The following is a 12,772-nucleotide window of genomic DNA, read 5'->3' on the forward strand; positions in this document are numbered from 1 at the left end:
GTGAAACAACCGGGTATATCTGAAGAGCAGCAAGAAGTCTGATATGGCTGGAATGTTAGAAGAACAGGAGATATGAAGATAGGGATGCTACCATGAGCCAGATCATCCAGGGCCTTGGGTATCTTGCTAAAGAGAAAGGATGGGCCAAAGCCTTCTACACCTATCCTCTTGACTCTGGTGTTCTTCCTGTCAAAATAAGCACACTGCAATCGTACCCTTTCCCAGGCCTTTGATTTAAGAGTTCCTTTCCTGGCCCTGACAGTAAGGCATTTCTGTCCCACAGATTATAACTCACTCTGGGCTATTATTCAGCTCCCCAGCCCTGGCCCTGCTGCAGTTAGTCCAAACATAATATCCTTCATGCATATATTATCTGTCTCCCTATTATCTGGAATCATTTCGGAATTAAATTTCAGTCCTGCAATATTGGCTTCAGGAGCGGCGCGCTTTATGGGCTAGTCAAAGGTTAGAATACCAATCAAAATAACAGTGCCGATGCAGCGAGACATTTTAATATTCCAAAACCCGGTAATTGTAAAAGGACATAATATTTTTTCCCTGATTACCCCAAAGGCAACACATGTTAACAAGGCGAGGGAAGGAGTGAAAGAAATTTCAGAGTTCAGACAGCTGTAAGACATATTTAAAGGAAAAGCCCAGGCAGGGCACTCCGCCATCGGGCAGGAAGATGAGAGGAAAGGAGACATTCTCTAGCTTCACTGCCCCTGACTCCAAATACAGCACTGTTCCCTCTGGACTGCATCCCAAGAGCTCATCCCCAAGGGTAGATGTTGCAGAGGATGGGATGAAAAGAGAAAAAGCTCAGGATGTGGAGTCTTGAGGCCTGGCTTCTAGTTTCAGCTCTATAATTCAGTAGCCTCCAGCCCCCAAACTGGCCCCTCCAGGACTACAGCATCAAATCCAGCAGCAAGCTCCGGGCTGCTCTCCGACTTGTCCTCTCCTTGTCACTGCCCGTGCCCCACCTCTCCCTTATTTATACCTGGCGCCTGTTTCTTGTCCTCTGTACAAGTATTTCTTCCCAAAGATAGCTAGAGGCCCTTATCTTCCTGGCCTCTGAACTGGCTCCCACCAGGAGAGCAGCCTATAATTGCCTGCTGCCCCACAGACAACACTGTACTTCAGATGATGCCAAAGACCTGGACCACTCTGGTTCCTACCATTGAGTGGTCCTCCTCACTCCAAAATAAAACAAAATAAACACATCACAGGGCCCCTAGATCTTCATGCCTCTCTCGGTTTCCCTTTTTGTTTCATTACTGTTTTTTCCAAATCAGCTTCTGAATAGCCCCAATCTGTAGCCAGCACCATGCAGCTAGCGTTCTATAGAGTCCCAGCCTCTGTCAGGCTGCCTACACTCATGCAGCTTTATCCCCACAACACCAAAAAGTGGCCTGACCAACGGAGTTTCAGATCCTTCCACTTCTGATGGCTGCCCAGCTAGCTCAGCTCACTTGCTGGAGCCTCCAATCTGCTTCATCCCCGACCTGCTGACCTGCCTATGGCCCCCAGCAAAGAACTTCATTAAGGCTGAGAATTTATTCCTCCATAAGCCCTTAATTTATTACTGCGCTGATTGGGACTCTGAATGCTCCAAGGTCAGAAAAAGTCGTACTCAATCGTAGACAACAACCTTCCCTTCAGCAGTTTCTTCTGCTGTCCACTCCCAGGGGAGGGGAGGCAGAAATACTTCTGGAGGAACCCAAGAAGGTCTCTTCTTCCTTACTCTGTCCCAGCTGGCCCCAGCCCCACCCCTTCAGAGCACCCAGAAATTGCAGCAGGGCATATAGCACAGATGGTAGAAGAATGGTAGAAGAAAAGTGGAGCAGCAATCTTCACGCCCTGGTACAGCTGGGTCTGTTAAATTCTAGGTGACCCCCGTCCCTACAACTTCTGAGCATGACTGGCTGAGCCCCGTCTGCCAGGACTGACTCAGAATCCTCCTAAGGATGCATGCCTGCTTCTCCAAAGCCCATCTAAACAGGCTCAGACATCAGAGGGAATTCCAGGCCATTTGTGAGTGTATGTGCACGAACTTGCATGGCTTAGTCTGATGGACGTGACTTGTGTGTATATATATGTGCAGGCATGCATTTGTACATATACTTATACCTATGTGTCCATGCATATGCAGTGAGTGTATGTATGTGTGTGTGTGTGTGTGTGTGTGTGTGTGTATATATATATATGTATTTTATGTATGCATGTATATATCTATCTATTCACATCCTTATGGAGGTCTCATCTGCCCTATCCATTTCTTGACCTCTTATTTACAACTAGAGACCTGGTGCACGGATTCATGCACCAGTGGGGTCCCTCGGCCTGGCCTGCGGGGATTGGCCGAAACTGGCTCTCTGACATCCCCCGAGGGGTCCTGGATTGCATGAGGGTGCAGGCTAGGCCGAGGGACCCCATCGGTGCACAATTGAGGTCAAGGAGGGACCGAGGGAGGGCCCCAGGGCATGTCCAGCCCATCTCACCCAGTCCTGATCTGCTGGACCCCAGCAGCAAGCTAACCTACCGGTCAGAGTGTCTACCCCCTGGAGGTCAGTGCATGTCATAGCGACTGGTCGAACAGATGAACAAATGGTCAGACACTTAGCATATTAGGCTTTTATTATATAGGATAATATTCTCCTCCACCCAACCTTAGCTACCCACTCCCATGGGCACATCTTGGAACTTGCTAATACCTATAACTGCCCCATCTCTGAAATCACTAATTCAGAGATCCTACTGTCTAACCATAATCTATTACCCTCCCATCTGGCACGTTCAGCTATACCTGATATAACTGCTCCTCATCTTACTAGGACCTATCTACTTTTTCCATCAGGCCCCTTGCTGTCTTCACTTCCCTCAATATCCACTTTAGATCTCATAGTCCATTTTGGCAACCACTGTCTTAACAATATCTTCAACTCCTTTGTTCCTTTCATCACACTTCATGGGAAAATATCCACCCTAGATGACTCTAAATGTCTGTCTTCTTTTTTAAAATACATTTTTATTGATTTTTAGAGAGAGAGGAAGGGAGAGGGATAGAAAGACAGAAACATTGATGAGAGAGAAACATCATTAATCGGCTGCCTCCTGCATGCCCCCTGCTGGGGATCGAGCCTGCAACCTAGTCATGTGCCCTGATTGGGAATTGAACCGGTGACCTCTTGGTTCATAGGTTGATGCTCAACCCCCACCCCCCAGGATCAAGCCTGCAACCTGAGCATGTGCCTTGATCCGGCAACCTCTTGGATCCTCGATGCTCAACCACTGAGCAACACCAACCAGGCTAAATGTCTGTCTTCTGCATGCCCATAGCCAGGCAGCTGAGCTCTGCTAAATAAGTCATGCCACTGAACACAGTAGTTCCACTACAAATTAATATCATCAGCCCCAACTGAGCCCTGAGCACTGCCTAAAATCTTGCTATACTTCTCAAGTCAGCTCATACTTCTATTTACTAAAATATAGCAATTTTTTCCACTTTCTCCAAACCTTCCCATCTCTCCCCTATTAGTTACCAGCAAATGACTCATCTACTTCATAGAGAAAAAGCTATTAGATGGGAACTACTTCAACTTGCCATCATCAAACCCACAAGCCTGCCTGCATCTATGTGCAGCTTATCTTCTTCTTCCCCCATCACAATGGAAGAGGGACCTTCCTCTTGAAGACAGCCAATTTCAAGAAACTGGGCTTCCCATCCTATCTCCTTTCACCTTCTCAGAGACCTCTCTTACTCCTATATTTTCAACCTTTCCTTCTCTAATAGTGCCTACAAACAAGCACATACGTCTTCCATCTTAAACCACAAAACCTGCCTCAACCCCACACTTGCCCTACCACAGCTCCTGCCCTTTCTCGCTCCTTTGAAGCCTCTTTTATGCTTAGTACCCTGTACTAGCTTCCCCTTACCCCAAGGACAAAGATCAAAGTCTAAAGTGTGGCCTATAAGCTCCCCCTCCAGTTTCACCTCATGCCACCCTCCTCACTTCCCCACATCGACTATGCTTCAGGCAGTCATTCATTCAACAATGAATGACTAGTGATTCACTAATGATTAGTGATGGGGCCAGAATAGTGAACAAAAGAGGCAAAAGTTCTCTGCTCTCATGGAACTTACATTCTAGCTCCATGAAGCTGCCAGGCTTCTTCTCACCTCAGGGCCTTGCCACAACCTTAGCCAATTCCTGCTCATCCTTCAGATCTCAGCTTAGCCACTCCTCAGGGAACCATTCTCCAACCCCATAGGTCGAGTCCCCATGACTCTGAAATTTTTAACAATTGTATTGTTATAATACAATTAAAATTATTTAACATCCATCTTTTCTGTTATATCTCCTGGGCCTAGTTCAGTACCTGGAACACAGAAGGCACTCAAGGATATGTTTATTGATGAAGGTGTGTATGTTTCTTTTTATTCATGTATCTTTACACCCTATGATTATGTTTATATAAACACATTTATGTCTGTATATTTCCACAGGTGACTATGTGAATATGTATTATGCCTATATGTGTACCTATTAGCAATTTTGGGTATGCCCACTTGTGTGTATGCATTCACATGACTATACATGGGCGTGTGTGTGTGTGTGTGTGTGTGTGTGTGTGTGTGTATTCTTCTGGCCCCTCAGTGAAGCTCTGACCTCCTGGAGGGAGCTGAGAGCAGGGCCCCAAGTCCTCTCTAAGCTGACAGTTCAATAAGAGTATAAGATCATTCAATGACACTCCAAATGTCAGCAAACATTGGCTTGCTCCACTGTGCTACAGGGGAAGTAGGTGGAGGCGGGAGATGTGGAAATCTGGTCATTAAAAGCTGCTTTTCCCTGATGCAACCCGCACCATTTCTGGACAGGAGAGGGCGGCTGAAAAACAACATTTTGCCTTTCCTCAGATTAGAGGCCTTAGGAAATGGGAATGGTGAATTCACTCCCAGTTGCTTACTTACTAGGCAGATCTAGGTGGCCAAGCAGACCAGAACTCCCCACTTTTTTAATGGGGAAAAGCTCTGTAGGGGAGTTGAGAAGAGAAGGAAAGGAAGGAGGGACCAAGTAAGATCAAGGACAGGAGAGGATCCTGTAGATCAGTGATGGCGAACCTATGACATGCGTGTCAGAGGTGACACGCGAACTCATTTTTTTGGTTGATTTTCCTTTGTTAAATGGCATTTAAATATATAAAATAAATATCAAAAATGTAAGTCTTTGTTTTACTATGGTTGCAAATATCAAAAAATTTCTATGTGACACGGCACCAGAGTTAAGTTAGGGTTTTTCAAAATGCTGACACGCTGAGCTCAAAAGGTTTGCCATCACTGCTGTAGACAGTCAGAGCGTGGGTCACATATGGGGAAAGAAGGCATGGAGTAAGCCTTTGCATGATACTCCCACAACCTTGGCAATGACCTCTCTGGTTTTGCTTTTATTGTTACTCTTTTTAAGGGAGCAGGTATCTTTGTGTAGCCTGCACTAAGTCATGCAGTATAAACAACAGAAAGATCACCATGCCCCTGGACCTCCAGGGCCCTGTAGCCTCCCTAATTTGAATGGCTGCTGGCAAGGACTGAACCAAAGTCTGGAATTAGACATTTCTCCTGCTGGACCTTCAAGCAAAGCTGCAACATGAGGTGGCTAGAGGGTAGGAAGGAAGGGGTTAGACCTCTTGTTTTTTCTTAGACTTGCTAAGTTTACCTCCCAAGGGGCCATCACAAGGCCAACTGGGATTAGGGTCCTCAGTTTCCTCTTGTGCCCATTCCCCCTCTATGGTTCAGCACAGTCTGGCAGAGAACCAAGCTGAACAGGCTACGGCAGCCCACTTCCACCTGCAGCATCATCAAGGTAGCCCTGAGTGGCAATGTTATCACACGGGTCGGCTGCTTTCCTGCCTTTCTGCCAAGGAACCTAGAGGCAGGGAGCGATCCATATACCAAAAAGTCTAGTGAACTTCACAGAGCAATTGTTCATGGTCAGCGCCTGCTTCGCCTGGCAGGGCCTTCACATTGCATTTGCCAAGGCCAGCAAGCAGCCTCAGATGCACTCTGACAGCTGGCATGCTGTCTTCTAGGAGCGCAGGCCTAACCACACCCACACATGCAACTCTGTGAAATCCTGAGTAAGAGGGCCTCTTTGGAGCCAGCTCTCAAAGACCAGCCAGGCAGCCAGCAATCATTCAGAGCACATACTCTGTACCTAGCCCTGATCTGGCCACTGGGGACACAGAAAGGAACCAGATTCAGTCTCTGTGCTCCAAATAGACATGGCCGTAAGGAAACACACACACCGACTCAGTTTCACCACTCTAAGATCCAAAGTGTTACGGAGCCTCAAGGCAAGAGACTGACTGCAGAGGTGATACCTGAGCTGAATCTTTAAGGAGAGGGAAAATACCCGATGAAGATGAGTAGGGGGCATTTCACAGAGAAGTAAGGTCGCAGGCCAAGAGCCGAAGGTAGCACAGAGCCTGGCTTCCACAACCAAAGATGGCAGGTAGTAAGCAGCTGTTGTTTGGGTGCATGAGGCGGTGGGGGGCTATGTGTGTCAGGAAAGATGGGTAGGGGTCAAAGTACAAACAATGCAGAGTGCAGAGGCCTCTGTACCATGGAAAAGCAAAAGAGTTCACAAATGTTGCCACAAATAATGGCTGCCCTGAGACCTATGGAACAAAGTCCAAGGTCATTCTCTCTCATTGCTCCTTCCCATGCTCACTTAGCTCTAGCCCCACCCCCACACACCAAAAGCACACTACTTCCTCTGCCTAGAAAGCCTGTCCTCCTCAGATTCATATCGCATCTCCCTTGAATATGCCCAGTTCAAGACCCAAATCCTTAGGATCCCAGCCTGACCTCTCTTCTCTGAACCCCCTGGCAGCCACTACTCTAACCCCTGGTGTGTTTTCCCTTCTCCAAGCTTCCTGGGAGTCATTGCTGACTGGTGGCATGGGGTTCCTGAGGCTGCCCAGGGCTGTTCATCTTACTTTAGAAGGATTTATGGGGATGAGGCTGCCCAGGGCTGTTGATCTTACTTTAGAAGGATTTATGGGGATGAGCCTCCCTAGTGCACTGAGCCTCCTGGAGCAAAGATCCACTAGAGCAGGGATCTAGGGAGTCTATTCCTACGCCTCCTTTCTTCCGTTTACCTAGGAGGTACAGCACACACTAGGAAAGAAGAGTTTTATGAGGATCCATTATCTGCCACGGCCCACCTCCCAGCCTACAGCCTCAGCCCTCTCCCCAGGTGCTTGGTGCTCGTCGGGAACTGGGCTGTAGTTTCCATGGCCCTTCTCATGTGAGCAAGGCTCTGCTGTGGCTAGGCAGGACCAAAGCCAGCCTGAACCAACGCTACCTGCCAACCAGAGGAAGATACCAGGGCCAGTCAGAAGGGTCAGAGGCCACACTCATGATCACATTAAAGAGGAGACTTCCCCAGAGATTCAGTTAGTACCGCATCTCTCCTGGCAATAGTACAGCTCAGCCCAGAGATTCAGCTCTGAGCAAGAACCTGAAACCCCCTTACTGGAACTTCTCTGCACATCTGGGTGATACCAAATAGGGAAGTGTCATACTCCACTCAGCAGCCTGGTCCCCACATGCAGCTCCCCACTTCCAGAAATAACCACAACCTTCCAAGGCTCATTAGGTAGAGAAGAGGAAACAGGGATGTTGAGAAAAGAGAAGAACAGAAAGAAAAGGAAAGATGAGAACAACAAAAAAGAAAAAAAACAGAAGTGAGAAAAGAAAGCAAGGGAGGGGAGATCTGAGGCACAGGAAAACCTGACGAAGCACCCAAGTGGGGCTCAGAGACAGTACCTTTTTCAGATTAATCCACTGCTTGAAGTAATCTGCCACTGGCAAGCCCAAGTACTGGCACTGGCCCGGGAGCCTACAAGAAAGGGAAGAGAAAACAAGTTGGGCACACACATGTCCCAGGTATGGAGTCTTAAGCTAGGAAATCCAACATAGAGTCCATAGGCAAATAGACCTCAAAAAGCCCACCCATTAGCCATGGGTCCCATCCCACCCAAGAAAGGGCCCCCACCTCCAGCACCCTGGACACTGGGCTTCATATCCAGCCCTCAGATCCAAATGTGAAAACCTGAAGACTATCTATATATATAAAAAGCCAGCAACCGGAATGCCGGAACAACTGGAACAACCAGTTGCTATAACACCCACTGCAGCCAGCGACCCGGCCTGATGGGGGGTGGGGCCATCCATCCAACCTCCCTCGGCCCCTCCCCCCAGCCGGCCCCGCCCCTGATTGGACTCTCCCACCCTGATCGAGGGTGGGGCCGCCGTCCAACCTCCCCTCGGTCCTTCCCCTAGGCTGGCCCCACCTCCAATCAGCCTGCCCCACCCTGATTGGCCTGCAGCCCCTCCCCCCCAGCCGGCCCCGCCCTGTTAGCACCCCCACCCCAAAAGGGGGCGGGGCTGGCTGGCCAACCTCCTGAAGATCCTCCCCCCAGCAGGCCCCGCCCCTGATCGCCCTCCCACCCCAATAGGGGGTGGGGCCGGTCGGCCAACCTCCTGCAACCCCTCTCCCCTGCCCGCCCCACCTCCGATTGGCCCCCCGCCACTCTGATCAGGGGCAGGGCCCCTCCCCCAGACCGCTGGTCCCTAATTGGCCCCCCCACCCAAATCAGGGGTGGGGCCCACTGGCCAATTGCCTGTGTCCCCTCCCCCCAGCCAGTCTGGCCCTGATTGGGCCCCAGTCAGGGTGGGCCAGCTGACCAACCTTCTTCGGTCTCCTCCTCTCAACAGGCTCAGCCCCGATCCACCCCGATTGGGGCCAGGCCGGCCGGACCCCACACGTGCATGAATTCGTGCACTGGGCCTCTAGTTCAAAATAGTATCAGCAGCTACTATTTTCTGATGGCCTACAATATGTTAAATATCTTACTAAAAGTTTCACATTATTCTTCAGAATGATGCTGTGAGGTAGGTACTGTGGCCTACATTTTATAGATGTGAAAATGAGATTCAGAGGGGTTACCTAAGATCCTATAGCTTAAAAAATGATAGTGTCAAGAAATGAACCCAGGTCTGTCTCATTCCAAAGCCTATGTTCTCTCCAGTGCACTAGCCTCTTGTTTTGTTACAGCAGAGAGGGGAGAAATCAGATTTAGAGATAGCTGGGCAGGGACTTCCATAGGCTTTCTGCAAATAGAGACCATGCAGACGGATGAGAAGAAGTCAAAATTTAAGCCAAGAGTCTGTTCTTGTTTTTTCTTTAAATTAGAATTTATAAACTGTCTCCCCTTTGAGCTGAGGATGCCATTTTACCCACATAAATCCATTCACCCAAACATTTGCTGATATTTAGTAAGAGTCAGGCACTAAGGACTCAAAAAATAATACTTGATTCCAAGATGGCGGCCAGGAGGATGGCAATGAGGGAGAGAGTGTGAGTGAGGGAGTGAAAGGGGAGCGTGTGGACATGTGGTGTGTGTGTATGTCTGAGTGAGGAAGAGCTAGATCTCAAGGACCTTCAAGGGGCTGGCTGACGGGCTCGCCTAGCTGGGCAGCCTCTGCCACTGCTGCAATCTCTCCCGGAGCGCCGGCTCTGCCACAGAGGCTGCACCATCTTGAAGCGGAGAGCTGCTGTGACTGGGAGCCCAGCCTCATCTCCACCCAGCGTGCTCTCAGACACCACCCGGGATCCTACGGCCACTCTGGCCAAGGACCTGCTGCCTCGGCTGCCGACCCATGGACACCAGGACTCCAGCCTCCCCAGCTGAGGGCTCCTGTGAGTTCCAGAGGGCAATCCCCTCCCATCAGCCAGACGCTTTAGCCCTGGGCATCATGAATGCATGAACGAACAGTCGAGCCTTACGCAGCAGCCCTGGGCTCTGTGACCACTCCAGCAGCAGGGCGAGCAGCCACCGCCCGCGACTGCCTGTGGAGCAGCTGCCGCCCACAACCGCGCGAGGAGCAGCCACCCCGCGACTCCTCAAGGAGCAGCCACCACCCACGACCACGCGAGGAGCAGCTGATGCCTGTGACTGCGTGAGGAGCGGCTGCCCCGTGAACACGTAAGAAGTGGCCACCCCACAACCGTCTAAGGAGCTGCTGCTGCCCACAACCACGTGACCCGCCACCAAGCCCACCGCTGCAGCGACAGGCTCCACGCAACTCGACACCTAGATCCTTTGATGAAAGCTAAATAGGGAGACAGAAGAACAAACCCCAAAGGAAAGAAAAGGAGGGATCACCAGAAAAGGAATTAAATGAAACCGAGGCATACAATATGTCAAAAAAAGAATCCTATATAATAAAAGCCTAATATGCTAAGTGTCAGGTCGTCTGGTTGTCCGTTCAACCAAAGTGTAATATGCTAATGATATGCTAAGGCCGCTCAACCTTTCGCTATGACATGCACTGACCACCAGGGGGCAGACGCTCCGACTGGTAGGTTAGCTTGCTGCTGGGGTCCGGCCAATCAGGATTGAGCAAGACTGGACGAACACGCCCTGGAGCCCTCTTGCAGCCCCTCCCTGGCTGGCCAACCTCCCACATCCCTTCCCGGCCCCGATTGTGCACCGGTGGAGTCCCTCAGCCTGGCCTGCACCCTCTCGCAATCCGGGACCCCTTGGGGGATGTCGGAGAGCCAGTTTTACCCCAATCCCCTCAACGTAGGAGCTGCCCCTTGGTGGTCAGTGCACTCCCACAGGGGGAGCGCTGCTCAGCCAGAAACCAGGTTCATAGCTGGCGAGCATAGCGGCAGTGGCGGAAGCCTCTCCTGCCTCTGCAGCAGCGTTAAGGATGTCCAACTGATGGCTTAGGCCTGCTCCCCACGGGCTCCTGGACTGCAAGAGGGCGTGGGCCGGGCTGAGGGACTGCCCCCTGAGTGCACAAATTTCATGCACCGGGTCTCTAGTTCAGAATAAGGGTCATACAGTTCATAAACCAAATGGATGAGAAAATCAACAACCTATGTAAGAATCAGGAGGAAAGCCGAAACCGGTCTGGCTCAGTGGATACAGCGTTGGCCTGAGGACTGAAGGGTCCCAGGTTCGATTCCGGTCAAGGGCATGTACCTGGGTTGCGGGCACATCTCCGGTAGGAGATGTGCAGGAGGCAGCTGATCGATGTTTCTCTCTCATCGATGTTTCTAACTCTCTATCTCTCTCCTTTCCTCTCTGTAAAAAAATCAATAAAATATATTAAAAAAAAAAAAAGAATCAGGAGGAAATAAAGAGTGATATAGCTACAATAAAAAACAATATAGAAGCTTTCAACAGTAGACTAGGAGAAGCAGAGTTGACCAAATTAGCGAATTAGAAAATAGGGCAGCAAAACACACCCAATCTGAACTGCAATTGAAGAAAAAAACTAAAAGACAGGAGGAGAGCCTGAGGGAGCTTTGGGACAATGTGAAATGAAGCAACATATGTATAATAGGGGTGCAAGAATGACAAGAAGAGAAGCAAGGGTTAGAAAAACCTATTTGAAGAAATGTCTGAAAACTTCCCTGATTTGGGGAAGAAAAAGTCACACAACCACAGAGTCCTAAACAAGATGTACCCAAAAAGACCCACACCAAGACACATCGTAATTACAATGGCAAATGTTAATAACAAAGAGAGAATCTTAAAGACTGCAAGAGAGAGACAGAAGTTACCTACAAGGGATCTCCCATTAGATAATCAAATGATTTCTCAACAGTAAAACATCAGGCCAGAAAGGAATGGAAGGAAGTATACTAGTATAAAGTGATGCTAAGCAAGGGATTGAATACAAGAATACTCTATCCAGCAAGACTATCATTCAAAATTGAAGGGGAAAACAGGAGCTACACAGACAACACCAACAACAACAACAAAAAGGCTAAGGGAGTTTATCACTACCAACCCAGCAATGCAAGAAATACTAAAGGGACTGTTGTAAAAAGAAGAAAAAAAACAAAGGGAAGAAGGAACACAGGCACAAAAAATAAAAATAGCTACAAAGAAGTACCTATCAATACTAACTTTAAATGTAAATGGCCTAAATGCTCCAATCAAAAGACATCGAGTGGCTGAATGGATAAGAAAACATGACCCATATATATGACATCTACAAGAGACCCACCTCAGAACAAGAGACTCACACAGACTGAAAGTGAAGAGATGGAAAAATATCTTTCAGGCAAATGGAAATGAAAAAAAAAGCTGGGGCAGCAATACTTATATCTGACAAAATAGACCTCAGAGTGAAGGCCATAACAAGAGATAAGGAAGGCCACTTCATAATACTAAAGGGATCGATACAACAAGAGGATAGAACTCTGGTAAACATATATGCACCAATGCAGGAGCACTCAAAAAACTTCTGGAAGATATCAAGGGAGAGACTGACAGCAATACGATCATAGTAGGGGACTTGAATACCCCACTGACATCACTGGATAAATCCTCTAGACAAAAGATCAGCAAAGAAACAGCAATCCTAAATGACTCACTAGATCAGATGGACTTAATTGACAACTTCAGAACATTTCACCCCAAAGCTACAAAATATACATTCTTCTCAATTTTCAAATATAGACCACATATTGGGTCACAGGCAGTCTCTCCAAATTCAAGAAGACTGAATTCAGATCAAGCATCTTCTCAGACCACAAAGGCATAATATTAGAAATCAATTACAATAAAAATAATCAAAAAAATTCAAACACTTGGAGGCTGAACAGCATGCTATTAAACAACTAGAGGCCCGGTGCACAAAAATTTGTGCACTCGGGGGGGGGGGGGGCCCCCCCCCCGCCCGGGGCCC

The 12,772-nt window shown here is 48.7% G+C and overlaps 1 protein-coding gene across 12 annotated transcripts in view; it reads right to left on the reverse strand.

Annotated features, from left to right (window-relative positions):
• Positions 1-12,772, reverse strand: part of ERI3 (ERI1 exoribonuclease family member 3) — a 132,823-nt gene that overhangs the window by 51,436 nt on the left and 68,615 nt on the right. For 11 of the 12 annotated variants that reach the window (XM_014540043.1, XM_014540042.1, XM_014540041.1 and 8 more), the window contains one exon: positions 7,829-7,901. In XM_014540043.1, the coding sequence (XP_014395529.1) occupies positions 7,829-7,901 (73 nt within the window). Of the gene's footprint in view, positions 1-7,827; positions 7,902-12,772 lie in introns of those variants that run through there. The other variant, XM_014540038.1, reaches the window with a different exon arrangement.

Source organism: Myotis brandtii, unplaced genomic scaffold (assembly GCF_000412655.1).
Source record: "Myotis brandtii unplaced genomic scaffold, ASM41265v1 scaffold235, whole genome shotgun sequence".
Taxonomy (NCBI): domain Eukaryota; kingdom Metazoa; phylum Chordata; class Mammalia; order Chiroptera; family Vespertilionidae; genus Myotis; species Myotis brandtii.